At 45.6% G+C, this 23160-nt stretch overlaps 1 protein-coding gene across 1 annotated transcript in view; it reads left to right on the plus strand.

The window, feature by feature from the left end:
* Positions 1-861: 861 nt before the first annotated feature.
* The window catches only part of STUM (stum, mechanosensory transduction mediator homolog), a 44069-nt gene continuing 21770 nt past the window's right edge, over positions 862-23160 (plus strand). The window contains exon 1 of the mRNA XM_059835753.1: positions 862-1048. Coding sequence (XP_059691736.1) covers positions 862-1048 — 187 coding nt within the window. The remainder of the gene's footprint in view (positions 1049-23160) is intronic.

Below are 23160 nucleotides of genomic sequence, written 5' to 3' on the forward strand. Positions count from 1 at the left end.
GGTACTGATGCGAATTAAGATGCATTTTCACACTGTCCCAAACCGCGATTAGCTTTTTAGGGGTGTATTTTTATTTTCTTTCCAGTTCCCGTGGCTCTCCTCCCTTTTCCTCCCTCACAGCAGGGCTTTTCAAACAGTAGACGAGTGCGGGTTTAACTTACACCTCTTCTTACCCCTTCAGAGCGCAGCTATTTTTAAAACCGCGCAGGGGATTATTTTTCAACGCTTTCTCGTATCGAAGCGGCTTTTCCCCCTTCCCAAAGGTTAAACCGAGGAGCTCCTCGCCCTCTCTCCTCACTTCCCGGGCGGGTCTGGGTGAGCCACAGCCCGGCGAGGGGTCCGCGCCTCACCGGGGAAGCGCTGCGGGGGGCAGCCCGCGCACGGCTCGCCCAGACGGCTTTTCCCCGCCGCTTACCGCCGTCGCCCCGCCGATTTCGGACGAGCTGGCCACGTTCGGTGTCGGCACACGGGCCGGCGGGCCCGGGGCGAGGAGGGGGCTGCGTGAGGGGCCGGGCAGGCAGGCGGCCCTCACGGAAAGGGCGCGAGGCGGGGGTGCCGCGCGGCCGTTGGCTCAAACCGCCTCAGGCGCGCGTCTAACCGACGGCGGGGAGGCCCGACCCGGGTGGCCGGGAGCCTGAGGAAGGCGGGGGGGGGGCGGCGGGAGCGGCGCCGGCGGGGGCTGACCGCCGCGCGGCCGACGGGGCGGGAACGGCGGCGGGACCCCGCGAGGGGCGGGGGAGGGGAGGGCCACTCAGGCGCCCGCGCGCAGGCGGGGCCGCGCGGCGGCAGCGGCGGGAGCGCGCGCGGCGGCAGCAGGGAGCCCGCCGGGGCACCGCTACCCTCAGCCGCGCCGCGCCGGCCATGGATCCCTTCCCCAAAGACGGCGAGAGCGCGGCGGCCGGGGAGCCGAGCCGGGGCGCTGCCCCCTCCAGCGGGGTGGTGGTGCAGGTCCGGGAGAAGAAGGGCCCCCTGCGCGCCGCCATCCCCTACATGCCGTTCCCCGTGGCTGTCATCTGCCTCTTCCTCAACACCTTCGTGCCGGGGCTGGGTAAGGAGCTCCAGAGCCCCGGGGGCGGCGGCCGCCGCGCAGCCGGGACGGGGGTTCCACGCGCGGGGTTGCGGGGCGAGCGTCCGCCGGCGGCGGGGCGCGCTCTCCCCAACCTGCCGCTGCTTCACCCGGGGCGGGATGCTTCTGTGCGGGGCCGCCGGACCGCGCCGCAACTTTCCCCGACGGCGCCGCGGGGAGGGAGGGAGGGAACGAGCCTCCCCGCCCCGGCGGGAAGTCCTGCGGCGGGAGCGGTCGCCGCCCGCGGGGGTCCCCGGGGGAGCGGCCGCGCTCCGTCGAGGAGGCGCGGGCGGTGCGGGCTCCGCCGCGGCCATCGTGCTGCTTCGGGGAGGCAGCGAGGGGCGCGCCGCGGTGAGCGGCTTTCCTCGGACGGCGGGCAGGGACCCGCGCCCGCGGCGAGGGGCGCCCGCCCGCCCCCCGCTGCGCGCCCGGCGGGGCTGCGCTGTGCGCCTCAGCGAGGCGGCGGCCGCTCTCCGGCCCCGGGGGCTGAGCCTCCCCGCGCTTTCCGGCCCTGCCCTTCTCTCCGGGCGGGGCACGGCCCGACGCTGGGAGTCCTGGGGGTTCGGGGAAGGGCTTCAGCTGTTAGGGCTGCCGGTCTGCTGACTAAAATGAGGGTTCGCAAGGCGCGGGGTGACCGCATCGCGCACCAGCGGAGGCGAGCGTTCAGAGCCCCTCATCCCCGCTTTCCTGAGGAGACCCCTGGAAAACGCTGGTCCTGGACCGCTACTCTAAGGAAGCGATGTCCAGAGAAACTGGGGGGATTCACTGTTTCTGGATGCGAAGTCCCTAGTGAGTGACTCGGGTAACGCATCCCTAAGCTGTGGCTGCAATCCCTTCTGTATTGCCCTTTTCTCCTTTTTAATTAGCAAATGCTTGCTTATGGCAACTGGAGTCTAGAGTTTGAATACTAGAAAGGCACCTGGAACTCAAGCCTCAAGTATATTCTAGCTGCAAGCGAAACAATCACATTTTAAAAAAGAACCCCAAACAAAACAAAACCCATTAGTCCATACCTTGAGTCTCTCATAGCCTGTTCCTGGCCACCCCTTCTGCTACTATGGCCACTGCAGAAGCCTTCCTTGGGGTATGGGACTATCCCCCAGCTTGCCCTGCTTTTAAAGAGCTGCTGCCCTGCCCTTAACTGCTTCATGTGTTTCAGGTGGCTTAATTCTTTAATGAATCTGAGATTCTTAAAGTTCTTCTGATTAAAGTATTACCAAAGTCCGAGTGGTATACTGTTTGCAACATGTACCAGCCATTGCTATGCCAGCGTGTTTGCTCCGAGCCTACGGACATATTCCTGAGTAAAACTTCCACCTTTTGAAATAACTCAGAATTTTCCTGTGGAAAGAATGGCATTGCTATACGCGCTTCCAGATGTAATGCTGCATGCTCAGGTGTGTTGTTTCCACAGCCCTTGTGTGCAGCCACCTGCAGAACCTGGAGTGATGAATCAAACAGAAACTCTCCCGTTGAGTGCTTTCATGGGGTTTTAGGTTATTGTTATTTAGCACTTAATTTCCCACCGTCTTCAGAGAGAGGTGTTCAAAGCCAGAGCTTTCAAAGTGAACGTAGTTTTCCGTTGGCGTTGAAGATGCTATATCTTCGCTGTAGATGTACAAGAAAAAAACTGTCTTACCATGCCCTTTTCCTCATTTGCATGATGTTATACTTCATACTGTGCTGCTTTTCACAGCACACTAGAAAACCCTCAGTGTTCTTCCTTCATCCTAGGAGGGTAAATCCCCATAAGCCGTCCTCATGCCGGAATTGGCTTGGGGTGTGGTTATCTGCCCGGAGCTCTTCTCCGGCTGCTTGCTGCTGCGGTGCTGCTGGAAGTAGCCAGCGTTGTGCCTTCCCTCACACGGAAGGCATCGGTAAAGAATGACAGCAGATAGTGCTTCCTTTCTAAAGGCAGTGTATAGGGTTCCCAGTCCATGCTGGCTTGAAAGCTTGAGAGTTGAATCTGGACTTTGCAGCCATGTTGGTTATCACTGACTGGCTGGACCAGCCCAAAATGGTTTTAATTCTATTTTTGTTTTTTAACAGGCAGAGATTTTTTTTTTTAAACTTGTTTTCCATTTGATGCGCTGATTTCAGCGGTACTTTCTGTCTGTGTATACCACTGTTCCTCCTGATCTTCTGTTGCAGAAGCAGCAAAACAAATTACAAATTAAAAGAAATCCTTCTATATAATGTTCTCACAGACTGGCAAAAAGCACTGGTTTGGAGATGCATCCCACACTGTATGCAAAGCGTAGCACTTAGTCCATACATAAATGAACCATTCTCTTAATGAAGCTGCTAATATCCTATGCATTTTGATAGAAAATTTACTCCGAGATAATATACCCAACTATTTACAATCTCAGGCATATCCTGTCGTATATCACATAGCCCACACATAAGGGGAAACAGGAGGAACATAAATCTACTGGCAGGAAGAGTCAGGGTAAAAAGAGATCTCGTGTCGTCACGCTTCAGCCATCTCGATGAACTGAGCAACACTTGTAAAATAAATAATATTTGCAGTGGTGTGAGGTATTCACGTCTAGGATGTGAGCCTGTTCCCAGTGAAGTAAATGGCAAAATTCCCAGCAATTCCTGTAGTCCAGATTTGTAACATGTTAAAATGATGTTTCACAGGCTTGCTGTGTATTTTGCCTGCTTAGGTGGAGAGTATGACTGTGTTTAGGTGGTAATGGAAGTTCTCTAGTTTTCAGTCCCTGAACTCATTCCTCATCTGTTTTACACGTAATTGTCATTCATGTTTTACACGTAATTGTCATTCATGTGTAGACTCTGCAGTGCAATTGCAATAAAGGGTCAGAAGCCACCGGAATAAGCAAGAAAATTGGCAACACCGGATAAACCAAGTGTCCCACTGCTTGGAGACCGGTGCATTTGAGGTGTTCATTAGTGCCCGGTGCCTCAAACTGGTGATAGCCAAATAGAACTGGCGCTCTGATGCAGGCTGCCAAATATTCAGTCTCTCAGCATCTGAAAGCCTCTATGTTTTTTAGCTAAATTACCTTTCCGATGTTATGGAAGTCATCTGTGAGGGTGAAATCTGAGAATTTTATTTTTCCTTTATGCTATTTATGTTTTGCAGTAGTACTCTATTTGGACAGGAGAAGTAACGCTTTCTCTTTGTTTATAGTCAGTTTATTTTTTTCATTTGGTTAATTTTCAGGGTTTTATGTAGTAATCCAGAACTGCAGGTTTTAAGATGCATTGTAAACTGGGTTTTAATTACTTTTTGCATACATGTTACAAAAGAGTCATAGGAAATTTTTCACACCCAGGGGATACGATAACTTTTGCCTTGCCAAAACTTAAAATTCAGACCAAATACGACCTAAAAAAGCTTGATTAGCCCACCTACTTGTAATCTGTTTTGCGGAACAGCCTCGAAATTACGCACTGCTTCCATTCACTGTGATAGACCCAACCACTTGGAGGCATCCTTGATCAGAATTTTCCGTGGTCCGAAGGCGTCTTCCTCACCTACATCTGATAGGGCTGCAGGGCTGAGCTGTAACGAAGGTGTCCCTAGCTCAGGTTCACAAAAGGAGCGGACAGTATGAAAGGGAGAAGAGGGAGCTGGTGTTCTCAGCGAGTGCTGTAGCAAAAGCCATCATGCCGTTGGCTACCAGCGTTCCAGCTCTGCCACGGGCACCCTGCGCCACAGACCCTGTAACCTCTAGGTTGGCTTATGGCTTCTGGAGCAGGCTCTGAGGCCTCGGGGCCAAATCACACCGTGATGAGCTCTGGGGAATGGAAGATGATGACACCAGCAGAGATAAATGGTGGTGTATCCTCTCTGTTTCAGTTTCCGCAGGATTGAGCAGTGTGCACCTCCAGTCGGTACGTGCTGCAGATGGCAATTGAGAGAAGGGGCTGGCCATGCCCTTTAGCTGGCAGACTGTGTTCTCTTGGAGCTGCCGTGTGCCAGTCAGCGTGGGAGAAGATCTGGCTCCCTGTCATTCCCTGAGCTGATAGATACATGGGAATCTTGCCCTCCTTCCCACCCGTTTTTCCTTCCCTTGACATCACGTGTGTGGGAGGGGGGAAAACGAAGGGGGAGAACTTGAGGGAAATGTGAGAAGTGAGTGGAATTATCTGAAAGTATGAGGTATTCTCCCAAGATTAATCCCTCCTGTCAGGAAGGGGGTGGACTTTTGGATCACAGCCTGAATTATACATGTATACTATTTTTATGCAGGGAGTAATTGAAATACGTAGCATAAAATTATGTTAGTGCAAGATAGGAGAGCAGCCACCCTTAAGCCATGAAATAGCCGCTGGAGGAGATCATGAGTGACAGCCTCTCACAGACAGAGAAAGAAGGGATGATTCCCAGCTCGCTGAACTTTTTTCTTCCGCGGTGTACAGCTCTCCTGTCCCTGGGTGTGTCAGCTCCGTATCACGAGTCTTCTGCCATCTGTTTATTCTGCTTCAGTCTTGATAGAGTTCAAGGGCCAGACCTTCAGCAACGTAAATACGGCTTTAATGCTCGGTTTCTAGAAGCCAAGCATCTGCAGAGGGCTGTCATTAGAAGCTACGGCTCTCTTCAGCAGAATGAGCTCTCCAGAGAGCTAAGTAGAAGTACAGAACACACCACTCAGGAAAGTTGCAGGGATGAGATCTGCATAAAATTATCAATACCCATTTTATTTTTGTTGTTGGAATGGTAAATAGATGCTTCAAGCAAAACATCCATTGCCTTCATTATTGAAACAATGGATGAAGCAAAGGAAAAAACACATTTCTTATGTACAGTAGGACAAATATTGCAGAAAAGAAATTGGGGCTTTCAAACATCTGTGCATTAAAATCTCAAACTTGCTTTGGCATTTATGATCCTTTTTAATATTTTTTTTTTCCCCTATGGACATGCAAATCAATGAATCTGGGTGATTTACAAGCTCATTTGTGGAAAACAAAGGTTTTTTGAAGTGTTTGTGTGAATTTGTGTTTGTGAACTTTACTGCTGGAATTCTTTAGCTAACATTGCTTTTCAGCCTGTGATGTAGAGACCACTAGTGGTCTGCAGAAACAAGGTATTTGTTCATGACAGCATAATTTAAACAAAGCAAACCTATTGTCAGTACACTTCACTCTGTTGGGTTTTGTATTTTCCACTGAAAAGATCAAGAAGTTCTTTATGGTAATTTCTTCATCTGCTTGTGCAAGGCGGGAATGGGGACATGTGATAGAGTGTGTGTGTCCAGGTTACTGCTCTGTTGCTGGTAGCAGTGGTATCAGCTGTGCTGTAGATATTCCTCACGGTAAGGTAAAGCTGGGCACAAGAACAACTGAATCTGCAGGTTTCTACTCCTGCAGGTCCTGGTCTTGTCAGTATGGAGAAGGCCATTGATTTCCTCTTTTTTTAAAAAAAAAACCACAACAAAACAGATTTAAGTGAGAAATAGAAGTGTCTTATATAACTAACTTGGCTGATCATATTGAACAGTCACTCAACGATCTTGCCAGCACAGGGTAGTCTGGAATATTTTTGTGCCATGAGGTGTCTGGACCATCTAGAATGACAAACAAGCTTGGAAAACTCGAAACTGATTCGCAGGTAATTTGTGATCAGAATAAATGCCGAATTATTTCAAGTTTATAGCTCCTCCGTTGAGACAACTCCAGCCTATGTATCCAATCAGTAAAAAACCAACAGATTTTTCTCTGCTGAGGGATCTGGCATGGCCCCATAGTTTTAATCCAGTGTCCAATGGCACGCCCCGCTGTATTTTAGGAAGAAAGCTGCTTTCTGCTTTGAGGCTGTATTTCATTAGCCCATACTTGCTTGAATACTTAATGTATTCTTCTTTTTCCTCCCTTTCCCGTGTTTTACACTGGAACCCTTTCTTGAGTTTATCCGCTTAGCCGTAATGGTCCCGTATGTACATGCCTTCTTCCTCATCATCCTCCCATGGCCCTCGCTTTACCAATGTATGGGCATACACAGCAAAAGCACAGCAACGCCTTGTTCTTGACTACAGTCTCTCTTCACAATCCAAATATTTAGTACTGTTTATGTCCTTTGGTCAGTTTTTGCTCTTCCTCCTTGTAGTTGGTAAAAGTCATCTGTTGAGCTCTACTTGCATTTATAATGACTTCTTGGTTCCTTTCACTGTCAAGCTGTGCACTAACCTAGTGCTGCTGCTTTTGAATTGCTGTTGGTGCCAGACCAACTTAAATGCAAACAAGTTTCTCTCCCCTCTCTCATGCCTTCTGTTTCCATCAAAATAGAAGACAAAAGAAATGGCCAGTGATGTTTTTGTTCACTGCTGTCATTGAAGCAGTTCTAGGGAGGTGTACCTTACTTAACAAACATCTAAGGAGACGGGGTTTGCTCAGCATCTTGCAGTCTTGTTCGTCATTTAATGCAATTTGGACAGATGTACTTGAAGATTAAGAATGAAGGTGGGAGCAGACAGCAGAGAAGAGCTGTTAAATGGCCAAGTAAACCAACTGAATTTTAAGGAGTCTGGAAAACTGTTCCAGACGAAGGGTGTGACGTGGAGAGAAATAAAGGATCAAGCCCAGAAGGAGAAAAGTACATTCGCAGAGATTTGGTGAGAAGGCCAAAGAACTGGAACTTCTTGCAGCAAGAGAGGAAAGGAGTGAAAGGATTTGAGGACGGAAGTAACTCGGATGGGGAGAGTGCTTCTGCCAGGTGAATTTTGGCTAGTCTGGATTGCAGGATGGAGGTGAATTGTTCTCCTGCTCTGAATCAGTGGGCGTCAGAGAGATCTACAAACTCTGATAAAGCACCATTGCCTGCAGCAGTTCACTGCCATTTTATCTCTGTTCCACCATGAAAAGAGCATTGAGAGTTTGTGGAGCTGTTCAGGATAGTCAGGGGAGGAGTGGGAAGCAGAAACCAGGTTCCTCAGCCTCTTTCTTACCCATCAGATTGTGTGCAGCACCCTGAACACACACCCGTAGGTGGCAGCAGCTGGCGTAAATCAGAAAGGTGAATTTTAGAATCTGTGTACAATTTTGAATTTTGTGGAAAAACAAGGGATTGGATGGAAAAGGGATTCTAAAATAGTCCCTAAGTTTATAAAAGCACCTGGAGTTTGCAGTGGATTTATGAAAACTTTTACTCAGAAGTAACCTGGAAAGGAGAAAAGGAAAAGAACTTTCTTCTTTCCTTATTTTCTATGAGATACAAAGTCAATCTGACATAAAACATTCATTCTTCTGTCTTTGGACTTGTCTTCATTTAAGAGCTTTACAACTTTAAAGTTACACAGTTGCAGCACTACAGTGGATGTGCAGGGACTTTGTTGTAGTACTGTGCAAAGGTGCTGGTCAATAAAGATGGAACAGAACAGACTATTTCAGTTGGAAGGGGCCTACGACGATCATCTAGTCCAACTGCCTGACCAATTCAGGGCTGACCAAAAGTTAAAGCACGTTATTAAGGGCATTGTCCAAATGCCTCTTCAACACTGACAGGCTTAGGGCATCGACCACCTCTCTGGGAAGCCTGTTCCAGTGTTTGACCACCCTCTCGGTAAAGAAATGTTTCCTAATATCCAGTCTGAACTTCTCCTGGCGCAGCTTTGAACCATTCCCACACATCCTATCACTGGATACCAGGGACAAGAGATCAGCACCTCCCTCTCCACTTCCCCTTCTCAGGAAGCTGTAGAGAGCAATGAGGTTGCTCCTCAGCCTCCTTTTCTCCAAACTAGACAAACCCAGGGTCCTCAGCCACTCCTTATAGGACATGCCTTCCAGCCCATATCTGGAAGAAGGTAAACCAGTTTAGAGTGTTGCACCTATGCCCAGTAGTTGGGATTTTGCTAGTATAAAGGTTCTGACATCTGGCAAACCTTACTGGCAATTAAAAACATTATCTGTGCCTTAGACAACTTCTGCAGGGAGTTACTGCTCCAGCAGCATGGGAAACAGAAGGGAATGCCCATCTCTGCTGCAGCTACTCCAGTTCACAGTCCAACATCTTACTTGAAACTGCAGTTAGAGCTCATCTGCCTTCCAGATGCCGGTCTGTGAACTGGAGCAGTTGCGGTGTGGTGCACACCTAAGGGAGCTGGCCTGGCAGCAGTATCCCTTAGCAGAGAGCTGGAGTTGGCATCTCACAGCAACCTTAGACACCACTGAACACAAGTCAGACCCAGGACATGACATCAGCACGGGCCCAGCCTCCCGTGAGAAAGAAAAGCTTGTGTTGACTGAGCTGGCTTTAGGGATTCCAGGAATGTGAAAGCTGGGTTTCCCTGGTTCTGCTGAAGATCGGGAGCTTTTTCATTAAGCGAAGGAGTTAATCCCTCTTCCCAGGGTTTTTGAGCGTTTATGTTAACTAGGAGCCCCAAAATGAAAATATTGTTAGAGCTTGAGAAAAATCCCATGCCCTTCTACCTAGTTATATTTCACTTGTTGAATTCTGATAAGTTTCCTAGGTTTCATTGTCCATAGAATCAAGGAAAAAATAAGTAGACAGAACTTGACTATTTGATTTTAAATACTCATTTCCACAGATTGTTTTCTCTTCATCTTACCACTTAGAAGCTGCTCTCACCCTCCTTCCTCCAGCAATGTAGTCCTTGTTATAAAGGCAGTTCAAAGCTCAGTTTTTCCATTCCAAGGGAGTTAGAGACCAAACAATTTCTCTCTAACTACTTGACAGCCCCTCAGAAGGCCTAGCAATGCAATCCTGGCTTTCACAATATTTGGTGTTTCCTTAGAACCCTGTCCCCTGAGGCTCTTGATTAGATGAGAATCTCTGCTTTCAAGAAAAGAAAAAAAAATGTAACTCTTATGGCTTTGGAGCAGGATTTGAAGATATGATCCTGTCTCAAAAAAAAAAAAGGGGGGGGGGACTGGGGTGGGGGAGAAAGAATGAATTACATTTTTTTAAAATCTCAGTTTTGGAGAACCTGATTTATGATTTTTCAGTACTGAAGGATGGCAATGTTATACTGAGCTTTTAAATTAAAAAAGTAGATACATTGCTAACTAATTCACAACTCTGCCAGACTAGACAAAACCATGGACGCAGATGTCTCTGAGCATATCATCATGAAATATCCAGACTAGTAAATATGAATGAGATGGTTGATGAAAGCTGATTGGTAATACACTGACTTAAATTAAAAGTTCCAGTATAAGCATACCCAAAGGATATGCCCAGAGTGGATCGTGGTCAAATCTTGCTAGAAGGCAGAATGAATACGATCAATAGAGGAACTCTTGGAAACATAATCACGTTCACTGCAGTGGTTCGACCTGTACTGCATTTCTGACTTCAGTACTAACGCTTACACAAAGAACTGTGCAGGGGACTAAGGCTGCCATCTTTGGCAATATGAATTTAAGCGTATCACAGATAATTACCCGGCATCTCACCAGCTTGTCATTTATGTAGCCTGAGCTCTCAGCTTGCCACAAACATTGATGAATATCCACACAAAACTTACAAATGGTCTGAGATTGTGGATAACAATTTTATTTCAGTTATAGCACAAGCAAGACTGTAAAGAACATAAAGGCTAAATGGTCAAATTAATCTTGAGATTGTGTTGGAAAAAATTTCAATTGAACCAAATAAGAATGTTGTTTTAAAAAAAGTGTTTGTACATTTTTAGCTAAGTGTTATAAGCCCTTGAAGAACTGAGATTTTAATGGAGATTAATAAACTAAATTATAATGAGCCATTGTTACAAGTTTACTATGTTAAAAAGTTGATTAATTTTACAAAGTAGCGGTCATAATATTTATATGAAAATATTTTACCTGAAATAAAAGAAGCCCAATGATCACATTAGTATAACACTGTCCAGCTGAACCAATTTTGCTGTTTTAAGTTTAAAATATGTATTTATTTGTATGCACATATCTATTACATATGCCAATATGGTGACATGAGATCTTGGATTTAAATGATTTCTTCCTTATGTAGGTAGAAAACCATTTGTTGTATCTGGTTTTTAAGTGCATTCATAAAAGAATGGATCTTAAATTTCATAAATGGGTTTTGTTAATTTGCTATTTTTAAAATACTTGCAAGACCTCTTCTGTTGCCATGACAATTTGATTTCCATAAACATGATTTTTTGTGTGTGTGAATATCCGACATCGTATATGCTACGCTGTGTTGGGGAAAGGAGGTGGCAACTTGATACCGTAGAAATCACTATGTGGAGAGGTCCATGTAGTCAGACCTCTTTTACTGACAGTGGTCGTCAGGACTAGGTTCTTTATGGTAAGATAAAATAAGCTCTTGGATCAAGGTTTATGTATTTCTAGTCACTGTAAAGGAAAAGGTTCTGGGTTTTTTTTTATGTCTTTAGGAAGACAAAGAAAGCTTTATGCTTCCTTTCCACTGGAAATTGGTTCCAAGAATCCGAAGACTAAATTCCAGCTAGAAGTACGGCTCAATCTCCTTGAGTCTACATACACAAAGCAGCTGTAAGGACCTACAACTCTCACTGCCCTGCAACCCGCTCTGGAGTTTCTGTCCTAGTGAGAGGTGTTCACAAAGCATGTAGGACTGTGAGAAAGGACTGGTCACAAATTGAGATGTTTCTGAGGTGCAGCCAGAAGAAAATCCCTTTCTAGCTGCGGGATCAGCATGGTTCCCCATAGCTTCCTTCTCTCTTTGAGAAATGATTGCAGCAAATCAGACCTGTTTCCGAACTCATTTGCACCGAACTGGTTATTGAGTAATCCATTGCAAGAGTAGGTACATTGGTTTTGATGTAGTTAGATATCTTAGTTATTGGGGATTCTCTGGATTGGGCCATTAAATTATCTCTCTTGATCTATTTAATTGTGAAAGCATTGCCAAATCTTCCTGTCTGTATTGCGAGGATGATAATGTTTTTTGCTGCATGTCTCTGTTCTTTAGCTCTGCACCTGACAAACTGATCAACACCAGAGAAGGCTTAGCAGGGGTTTTAGAATACAAATACTGTATTTTTTTAAAAACAACATTTTAGACTCAGCATCACGAGATTTTTTTTCCTCCTACTGAAATTTCATTGTGGCTACAGAGAGCTGGTGGGATGGTTCCTTGTCTCATGTAAAAGAGAGAACAAAGCACAGGAACTACAATCATTGGCTACTGTGAATACAAACATGCTCTCATTTTCTCTTTTAAAAGCCAGAAGGTAATTTGATACATTGACATGCACCTGAGTACTTATTTTACTCAGTCCGCTGCTCCTCCCATGCATCCCACAAAAACAACATTGAAATGGATTCTCCTGGCACTCCTTTGAAGCTGACTCCCTGAGGTGATCTACCTTTCATCTTATTTACATTGGTCAGCTGTACATGGTGACTTGATTTTTGTGCCTCGGAGCTAGCCCCTTACATTGTATACTGCTACAGAAGGCTAGTGTTCTTTTACACCCACGTTGCAGGGATGTAGATAGCTGCACAAGTGCAAGGCAGAGCTTCAACCAAGCCATGGGTGTGGATAGAAGAATGGGGAGGACTCTGTGTCCAGCCATCAGCCATTCTGTGCCACCAACCCGTCCTGATACAAGTATCTCCTTACGCATAAGGGTGCCAACATGCAAATTCTCATTTCCATCAGAGTTAAACCTCAGTATTCCCACTTTGGATGGTAGATTCAAGGCAACATAGTTAAAAGTAGGACCTGTCTCCTTGTGCTGTGTGCAGCTGATCCTTAGAAGAAACTTGTTGTGGAGCCAGGAATGGAATTTAGACCAAGCATTAGTTCCCAGGAACCACTCTTGCTCAGCAATTACACAGTGAATCCTTCTTTTACTAAAGCAGTTATAAATAAATGGTAACAGTCCACCCTTAGTATTATCGACACAAGGCATAAAAGATCTTTCTTCTGTGTATTAGCTAAAATATGGTATACATGGTGTAATTGAAGATCTGGCCCATGTGTGTATATGCTGATGGATGATGCTCTCACATCAGTGCTTTCAATCCACTAGATGTTCTTTCAGTGCTCACTTACTCTCTGTGTGCCAAGGCGGAACTGGACAGAGAGGATGTCCCCTTTCTAGTTGCTCTGTGGACTCCAGGTCACATCATTTGGAGCAACAGTCAGTCATTTGAACCAGAGCAAAAGAGGTACAAAATGTTCCCATTTCAAGTTAAACCCGCTTGTCAGAACTGAGAATCCGCAACGTGCAGAGCAATGTGGTGTTGAGCCTCTAGAACCATTTTTGCTTCTTCTGTAACATTGAGCTGTGAATAGGTATTACTTACTGTAAAGAAAAGTTGCAGAGCTGACTTCTTACATTGCACTTAAAGCCACAAAAGACTCTTCCTAAGTTGCAGTACTAAGTAGGACACCCATTGAGAACTGTATTTCCCAAATTAGCCAGCAAGCAAAGATAAAAATCTGAGGCTGTTGCATCACAAAACTTACTCTGCTTTCTCCCTTACAAATGTGTTTTTATTTTTAATATTTATGACACTTCATCATACACTAGTAAATGTTCTTCAGTGTATTTTGTAAAAGGAATGCTACCTAAACAACATGAGACCTTATTCCAGTGAGTCTTTCTGAGAAGTCCACTATTTACTGGTGAGAGAAGTGCCGAGTAGGTAGTCGAGTGGGGTTTTCCCACATGATTATTTCAGTAGCACTGTCAAGTACAGACTACACTCAAGTCCTGTCATGACACAGAAATAGGAAGGGGGAGTTATGTCACACACTTAGACTGTTTGCAGTTTGTATGGAGAAGTCAGAGGAGATATCCTGCTGAAGGCTGTCCAGGAAGTTGGTGGCAGAACTGGCAAGAGAATCTACACGGACTTCTTGCAATTCAGTGCCTCAAATCACACAGCCATACTTTAGTTTCCATTAATCTCTTCCAAGGAAACTGTTTTTGATGAACTACCTCCATCAGTCTTGGACTTTGTGTTTGTCAGGAAGCAAGGTGTTGTCTGTGCCATACGTTAGTGAAAATGCAATAAATAGGTAGGATGGACAAGGCAGTTTGTAGTTTGGATGTGCTGGTTACTCCCTCCCGTGATCCTATGATCTGCTATATGCCTGTGAAAGCTACACACTATTTGTACACACGAGGGGGGCTTTAGCATGTTTTAGTTAGTACATGGCGAAAAACTCAAAGCCAAGCAAGCACAGATGCACCCTCGAGTTGCCATTTGACAGAACACCTATTTGTACTGTGCTTTGTAGCTTAGTATTAACAGATATTTGCAGTAAGTAGGCTCCACTGTGTTCCTTCTTATTTACACCACAATTGTGTGCAAAATGGGGTCTTACTGTGACCTTAAAATGTACTATTCTAAAATACATTATTTATACAACTGTGTAGGTGACTGGCACTGTACAGACAATGGAAAAAGAATAGGTCCTATCCCAAAAGGTGGTGATAGAAATGGAACCCCAAGAGTCAGATCAGAGTTAAAAGAAATCTTAATAAAAACACACAATACAGTGTAATGAAAAGAAAAATACTTCCTTGAGTTGTATGTTTAAAGGCAGAGTTTTAAAGGCACAGTTGGGACTTGTTTCTTAGCAACAGGGCTCATCTGAGCCATGCAAACACTGTCATGTTGGAAAAAGATACCCTCAAGAAGAAAGGCAACACAAAAGGAGCTAGAAACATCAAATTTGGATGTCTTCCTGCTGTTGCAGGAGCATTTCATCAGCATTGCAAAGCCTTCAGGCAGTGACCAAGGTCAGTTTGATAAACTGTAATGATCAGCACAAAGAACTTGCCTTTACTTCTCTTTTTCAACAGGGAAGAGTGGCAAAAATAACATTTAAAAATATGTGCATTGGTATTACAGGGATACCATAAACCATAGTTCAGGTCCTGTCTTCCCTCTGTATCCATAACAACATATCTGTATTCTACACTGAAGGCACAGGAGTCCTGCGGAACGAAGTCCTTGCTCTGTTGTACCTCATACTGTATCCAGAACTAGATGTTTCAGAGGAAGATCTGTAATGAACAGAGTTGAACGCAATAACCTGCCTGTAACAAAAGCTCCTCCTAAAGGAGTTGATTAGCTAGCTGATACACCAAAGCAGGAGATAATTTTTAGTAGTAGTATTTAGCCAAAATAGCTTAATGGCAAATGTTCTTTTTATTGGACGTATTAGATGGGATTCATCTACCTGTACATCTGTCGGCAGGAATTAGGTGCTACCAGCATTGACTTACCTCTTCTCTAAAATAGGTTAAGTGAATCACACCCTCTGGGGGCCTCCGTTTCTGTTTTGGGTTTTGTTTTGTTTTGTTTTTTCCCCTTTTGACTGCAAAAGGTAACTGGCTCAGATCGAGACACCTCCCTTGCAGATATCTGAAGTTAGGTCAGATGAAAGCTACCCCTTAACTGGTCTGCAAAAATAAGGCGTTTGCTTCATTGTAATTCAAATTACATCATGCATTGCCCGCACATCTCTCTGGATCTTGTCTTGTCCTTACAAGAATTCATAAGTACGTCTGACCTCCACGCTGTTTCCTAATGCATATACACCTAGCATGTCTCATTTAATTTGTATATTTTTGAAGCTTAGACCTCCTAATCTTTCTCATGAGTCTTTACATAAAAACCTTTAATTTCTGTAACTACTATCATTGCCCTTCCCCATAGCTCTTTGCTAGCTCTTTTCTGAAGTGTGTGTGTATTGGGTGTTGGTGACAAGGTTTCGGCAGCAGAGCGCTGCAGGGAAGGGGGGACACGTCAGTGGGAACAGCTGAAAGAGCTGTGCACGGAGAGCCCGTGCTGGAACACGTACTCCTGGCAGGATCTGCAACTTATGGAGAGCCCATGCTAGAGCAGATTTGTCCCAAAAGACTGCAGCCTGTGGAACGATCAACACCAGACCAGGGGAGAAGCATCAGGAGGAAGGAGTGGCAGAGAGGACCTGGTATGAATGACCATAACCTCCCCATTCCCCATCCATCCGGCACTGCTCGGAGTGGGGCGGAGATAGAGGAATCAGGAAGGAAAGAGTGAAATTCAGTCTGGGAGCAGGGGGAAAATAAGGAGGGAGAGGGTAGTGTTTTAATTTGTCCGTTTCTCGCTATCCAAACCTATTTTTATTGGCAATAAATGTATTTTCCCCAAGTCTAGTCTGTTTTGCCTTTGACTATAATTGGTAAGTGATCTCACTGTCTTTATCTCAACACACAAACTTTTTCATTTTATTTTCTCCCTCTGTCCTGTGGCAAAGGAGGGGACTGAAGGAGCAACTGGGTGGGTGTCTGGCAGACAGCCAGTCAGGGTCAACCCACCACAGCATGTCACTGATTTCTGTAATGCCCTTATAACCTCTTCCATAGCATCACCTCTAGTACAGTCTAAAATCTTGTGAGCTCTGGTGACTGTGGAACACCTTGAGTACATATTCTCGCTACACTGCTCGTGGTGATATTTAGAATCATTTAAGTTGGAAAAGACCTTTAAGATCATCGAGTCCAACTGTAAACCTAACACTGCCAAGTCCCACTAAACTGTGTCCGTAAGTGCCACATCTACATGTCTTTTAAATACCTTCAGGGATGGTGACTCCACCACCTCCCTGGGCAGCCTGTTCCAGTGTCTGACAACCCTTTCAGTGAAGAAATTTTTCCTAATATCCAGTCTGAACCTCCCCTGGCACAACTTGAGGCCATTTCTTCTTGTCCTATCACTTGCTGCCTGGGAAAAGAGACCAACACCCACCTCGCTACATCCTCCTTTCAGGTAGTTGTAGAGAGTGATGAGGTCTCCCCTCAGCCCCCTCTTCTCCAGACTGAACACCCCAGTTCCCTCAGCCGCTCCTCATCAGACTTGTGCTCCAGACCCCTCACCAGCTTCGTCGCCCTTCTCTGGACACGCTCCAGCACCTCAATGTCCTTCTTGTAGTGAGGGGCCCAAAACTGAACACGGTATTCGAGGTGCGGCCTCACCAGTGCCGAGTACAGGGGCATGATCCCCTCCCTGCTCCCGCTGGCCACACTGTTTCTGACACAGGCCAGGATGCCGTTGGCCTTCTTGGCCACCTGGGCACACTGCTGGCTGATACTCAGTTGGCTGTTGACTAGGTCCTTTTCTGCCAGGCAGCTTTCCAGACACTCTTCCCCAAAGATCCCTTCCTTGAAGGATGTGCTGGATGTTCATAATGTTCTTTCCTTTATGCATTATCTGTGGTATAGAAAATATGAGAGAGGTCCTTGCATGATCCATATCAGTAGCATTGAGAGCTGTTGTATTTACTAACGGGGCTGACAGATGAGCTCAGATGAATCTTGGGAACTGGCTACTGCCTCCCCTCGCTTCACCCAGCCAGCCAGGATGACACCTGGCAGTAATCTCTGGTTGTGACAACTAATGCAGAAATATTTCCCTCCTCACTCTTATTCTGACTTCTGGGGGCATTGACCACCTCCATCAGAAACTTGATTGTGGCAGTTTAAGCAGTTACAGCTGAAGTAACAGTGTCTGTTCCATGCCCTAGCTAGAGATTACACCACCTCACATTAAGAGGTGTCAGATGAACATATCTTAGTACCTCAGTGCAAAGCCATGGTTAAAATAAGCTGAGTTTAAGCTTAGGTAAGCTTTGGTAAGACTTCGCACTGAATCTGCTGTGGCACAGATACATGTTCACTTCTGTTGACTCTGATACAGGCTTATAACCTCTACTAAAAAGGAATTAATTGCCTGGCAGCTGATCCTCTTCACCCTGTAAGTCCTCATGTAGTTGCACAGCATAAGCACTTGATAGTACAGTATTGGGCCAGTTCTGCTTTCCTCGGGTCCTAAAAAACCAAGCACGTATCATTAGCACTGCTTAAACAGGAAGAAATATTAACTATGACAGCACAGGAAAGAGACTTTTCAGACAACTATTCTTTAATATCCTGTAGTATCCTCATTTTCTGGTACATACTCATAATCCTAGTCTGTATGTTTCGTGTGGACGAAGCATTGTGGGACATGGTTTAACAGGTATGGTGGTGTTTGTTGGTTGATGGTTGGTCTTGATGATCTTACAGGTCTTTTCCAACCTTAGTGATTCTGTGATTATAGCCAAAAGCCTTGGAGGGCAGCGAGGCTAAGCTAAGAAAGCCAGAATTTGATCTAGTAACCTGACAGCTCTTTCACTAGAGCCTCAGGCACGATTTAGCTTGGAATTCCTTGATTTCAGTGGGAATTGGGTGCCTAAGTGTTTTCAAAAGTCCATGCTTTAGCTTCTCTGCCTTCCTTTTGTTCTCCAACAGAAGGAAGGGAACGCTACCATACATAATTACACAGACATGCACTGGGGTATCATTAGTCCTTACGAAATGCTAAGATAAAGAGAACTAGATGAAGTGCTGCTGTTGGTCAGTATGGACATTAGGAGAGAAGTGACAGTATGTTCAAAACAGAATAAGTAGAAAAATATATGCAGTTATTTGCATATGTTAAAAAATATTGAAGGATTATAAATAGTTTAGGGCCAGACGTTTGAGAAGGGTAAGAACTACGTTCATGTTTTCTCCCTGCTGAACAGTTTGTCTCAGCTGTTAATCTTTGCTGACTGGAAAAATAAAAAGCACTTTTCCAATAGACTTGTATTGCCTTTATCCCAGTTCTAGAAACGTGATGTTTCACACGTATCTTGCGCATGGTGCAGACTATGCCTGCCTTGTATGATTTGCCACTCAGCTAGCAATGATGAGACTGAACCAACCTTCCCGCAGCACCGGGCGGGTTCTGCTTTGTACAGCCAGCCAATGTGTCAGCAAATGCGCCAGCACCTTCTCGATACTCCTCTTGCTTCCTTAAGGTATTTTGCGATTGAGGGACTTCCTAACCCTCCAGTTGTAATTGCATCCCCGTATTGCAGTAGCCTTTGACTGACCTTTCTTCTATGTGTATTTTGATCAGTACTAGTTCAATTAGTAGCAAGGGGAGTTGATCACACTGCCTTACTCCGTCCAATCCTCTTCCCACTCTCATCCCACCCCAAATCTGGTCTTGCTTTCTGTCAGATGGGCAAAAAGAAGAGCTAGTTCCACGTGACCCATAGCTACTAGCTCGTGCATTGGCTTTGGAACATCCTGCTGCCAGCCATACCATCGCTCAGGTAAGGCATGGTGGGCTTTGTGCAAAGCATCATTCCAGTTTCCAAATATTCAGCCAAAAGACCGAACACAATCCTGATGGCAGCTCACGTCTACCTAGTTCCCTCCATGAGCAGAGACAGAGTTATGAAGAGCTTAAGCAGCAATATTCGTTCTACCTCTGCAGGAACAGGTCCGTTTTGAGGCTCTTTCTGGAAAGGGCAGGGTGATCTGAGCATCGGGCTCAGAACGCTCGAGCCCTCTGCAACAGCTGAGAAGAGTAAAGAGCAAGTTGCAAAGGTGAATGCAAAGATTTCTAAAGAGTCCTGGGCTGCCTTTAGTTTCTGGCAGGGGAATACAGTAGGAACTGCCAGGGGAGCTCTGCAGCCTTGAGCTCACTCCGTGCTTAGCGATCCTTCACAAATGGTGCATTTTAGGCTAGTTTGCTCCACCTACACCCCAGGCCCACCCATAACTGATTTTGCTCAGCCCAGACAAGCACCCAGTGCTTTTACTGCATGCAAAAATTCCTTTTCTATGTGAGGAGTATTTTCTGTGGGAGAACTAAGGCGGTCTGCATGACCCTTAGGAACTTCTCATTAAGGAGTTCGATCTGTGGATCTTGAACCTGAACTTCCCTTCTCCCCTGCTGTGCTGTGTGCCAACTTGCTATTGCCTTTCCCTGCAAGGAGCTGCCATAGGACAGTGGTTCTAATGAGCACAGTGTAGTCGTTACAGACTTGAGACCCTACAGTAGGCTCCTCTGCCAAGATGATTGCACTGTCCTAATTACCCTAGTATCGGAGACAGAGACATGGGGTTTGCCATGGATGGCTCTGATGTCCCAGAGTGTTGGTGGTCCTGCTCCAGTCTGTCTCCAAGGAAAGTTTAATAAGATGCAGCTGCTTTGTGATGTGGTCCTAGTGCCTTGACATCTTTGGATTTTGCATGGAACAGACATCTTTCTCTAGATAATACTAATTGTAAAATTTAACGTAATTTTTCATTACTGCATCTGGTTAAACAAATGTTCCTTTGAATGACAATAACAGGCTTCTGCTATCACATTGTTCCGTGTAGCACAGTCAGCTAAAAATACATGCTTATTTTTTTCATTGCAGGCACAGTAAAAGATGGCAGAATAGCTCTGTGTCAGATTGTTACTTTTGTGCAATACTGTACGAGAGATTTTCATAAAATGTGAGGGAAGAAAAAATGCTACATTTTTATCACTAAAATGGAAGAAAAATGAATTATTTTAGCTAGAAATGTGGTGTTATTTAATGCTTCAGTGTAGGAACCTCTAATGACTATAGAAATACACTTTAGGCACCTGTAGGGATTAGCATAGAAGAGCAAGGAATTCCTAAGCAGGAAAAGAACACTGTGGTATATAGCAGTATATCAATAGTCCACCCTTTCAGAGAGCACGCAGTAGCCCATGCTTAAGTGGGAGGGGGGAATCATGGACTCACCACAGTTTGTTAGTGAGCAGCTTGCTTTCTGCCACTACTCTTTGACTTTGGGCAGGAGAGAGTATAGCTTTCTGTCGTTTTGGTGGTTAGAACTGCAAATATCTACGTGTGTAAGAAAAGTACCTGACCAATTCATTAGTCTGAAAAAAAATCATCACACAGTGTTTTAACTGATTTAGCCTTTGTAAATTCCTACTATGGACGGGGACATTTGTTAATTACAGAAATAAATTGTTGCAACAGTTACCTTGCATCACACAGGAAGCACAACTGATCCTTAATTCAAGGGTAGGGCTTTTACGTTGCAAGGTATATAAATGATAACGGCAACAGATGTTCATCAGCTCCAAAACTGAAGTCTTCGAGTGGAAAGTGTTTGATACGGTGTGCGAAGAAGGGCTGTGGCTGGAGAGTAGGCTATAGCGATTGAAGTGAGTGTAAGGAAAGAAAAACATTGAACTTCTTGATGTGAGAAAGAAACAGGAATAGTATTTGGGGTGACCTGAATGCATGGGAAAAGGAGAGGGAGAAATTAAATAGATGCTTCTCCTTTTCTCTTCGCTTGCAAGCCTAATTGATGGAAAGGTGGTGGTTGGTGGTGTCATCAGTGAGAAACAGTCACTATGCAGGGAAATGGAGTTTGACTTCGCTGTCTTTGAGTTGAGACAAGAGGATGTTCAAGCAGAGATAGCAGAAAGACTGGGCAGGATGTGGGAGAAGCACCCTAAAGAGATGCAGGAGTTTGAGTCACTGGCACAGAGATGGAGATGGCACACGAAAGCTCATGTGCAGATAAAGAAGGCATGGTACAGAGGGAAAACAGGGGGAAGGGAATTGCAAAGGCTCAGTCTGTGCTTCTGAAATGAGAAAGATGGTAATGTAGAGGGAGAGATGTTGAAGACATGGTAGGAGAGAAAAAGGCAGATGGCATGATGTCAAAGAGCAGAGAGCCCCACCTAAGGAGCTCCAGAGCAGCTTCGGAGCCAGAAATACTGCAGATGGAGCAGAGGTCCTGATGCTCACGCAGACTCTTTGCAGACCGTAGTGAGAACCTTTTCAGCAGAGGGGACAAAAGCCTCATTTGTAAACGAGGAGAAAATTGAGTAACGTTGCAATGTTTACAGGGCAAAGGGAGGGAGGAAGGTGGTTAGGGTGGCTGGAGAGACAAGTGGAGCTACATGACTCTGACACAACTCTGTTGAGGTAGGAGACTTACAAGAGGCCTTTTTATGTAGTGGGGTGAAGTGTAGTTCTCACCTTAGTTTCAGCTGTGCAGTCCCGTAAACTGAAATCACATCGTGGTGTGAATGCCGATACGGTGAATCCATGCCAGAAATGAGCTTAAATCACAGTCAGCTATTAGAAGCTGTGAGGTTACAGGAGCTGGATAACTATAGTCTCCCAGCGGTACAGCTTCTGGGCACAAGGTGAGCCCGGAGAGCCTGCCAGGATCCCTGGGCACCGCGGTCCTGCTCAGCTAGGGAGCAAGGAGAGCAACACCAGCTGCCATACGGAGCGGAGCCTCTTCCTCGTACCGCACAACAGACTTGCTAAAAGGTTAGGAAAGTGCATGTATGCATATAGGATCAATTTTCTACAACCTCTAATTCTGCTCAAATTGCTTGGATGCATATTTATGTTAGCCCTGTTCAAGTTCCCGTTTGGATTTGATTCATCAGCCTCACACAGAGCAGCAGGCGTATAGTGTTTGCCATGGCCTGTAACTATTATTTAAAAAGAACTCTTTCTCTGCTGTTTGCACTTCTGAATCGCTGCCAAGATCAGGTTAGACCTGATGAGCCAAATTAATCCCCAGTGTAACTCCGTGGCAGTCAATGGATTTATGTCAGAGATGAATCTGGGCCCAATATAGATGTATTTTTTGGCAGTAGGAAAAGAACACCGACATAGAAATGAATAAAGGTTAGATGGATGATCCCTCAGCTGAGCCTGCCCTTTCGAGAAGTGTTTTCCCCTCTACATCCCCTTCTCCTTTCTAAGGAGATGCCTTCCCCTGCTTTCCCTGCTGCTTGCTCCGGAGTCCTGAGCCAGGGGAGCCAGGCAAGGTACAGATGGCAGTCCTCGGTGGGTTGGAGGTTATGGAGCTTTTTGAGTTGCTCCAGAGGCCCACAGGCTCTTGAGAGAGACAGTCCATAACACCAGTTCCCAAGAAGATACGGCAGGAGTAGCTTTGGGGGTATTCAAGAACTGCAGTATGAGCTTTTTGGGACAGGGAGAATCTTCTGGGGTTCACACATTGCCTACTACAAGGAGGTCCTGGCTGGCATGCAAGTAGCAAGTGTGAATTCCCTTTCCTTGCAGGACTGGTATCCCCCAAAAACCATCCCTGTTTAGAAAACACCGTGGAAAACTGGGTAAGAACCAACCATAGTGAATTCCAGTTCCAATTCAGACATACAAAAGCAGAGAAACATCTTCGTTCAAGTTGTGAGGTCCCGTGTTGCAACGTCAGTGCTGAGTGTCAGGGTTGGTCCCCTGTCTGATGGCTTCTCAGTAAGGCAGGAAAGGACATGTAAAGTCTGAATCTCATCTCAGCTGCACCCTTTAACATATC

This window comes from Gavia stellata, chromosome 2, assembly GCF_030936135.1.
Source record: "Gavia stellata isolate bGavSte3 chromosome 2, bGavSte3.hap2, whole genome shotgun sequence".
In the NCBI taxonomy this organism is placed as follows: Eukaryota; Metazoa; Chordata; class Aves; order Gaviiformes; family Gaviidae; genus Gavia; species Gavia stellata.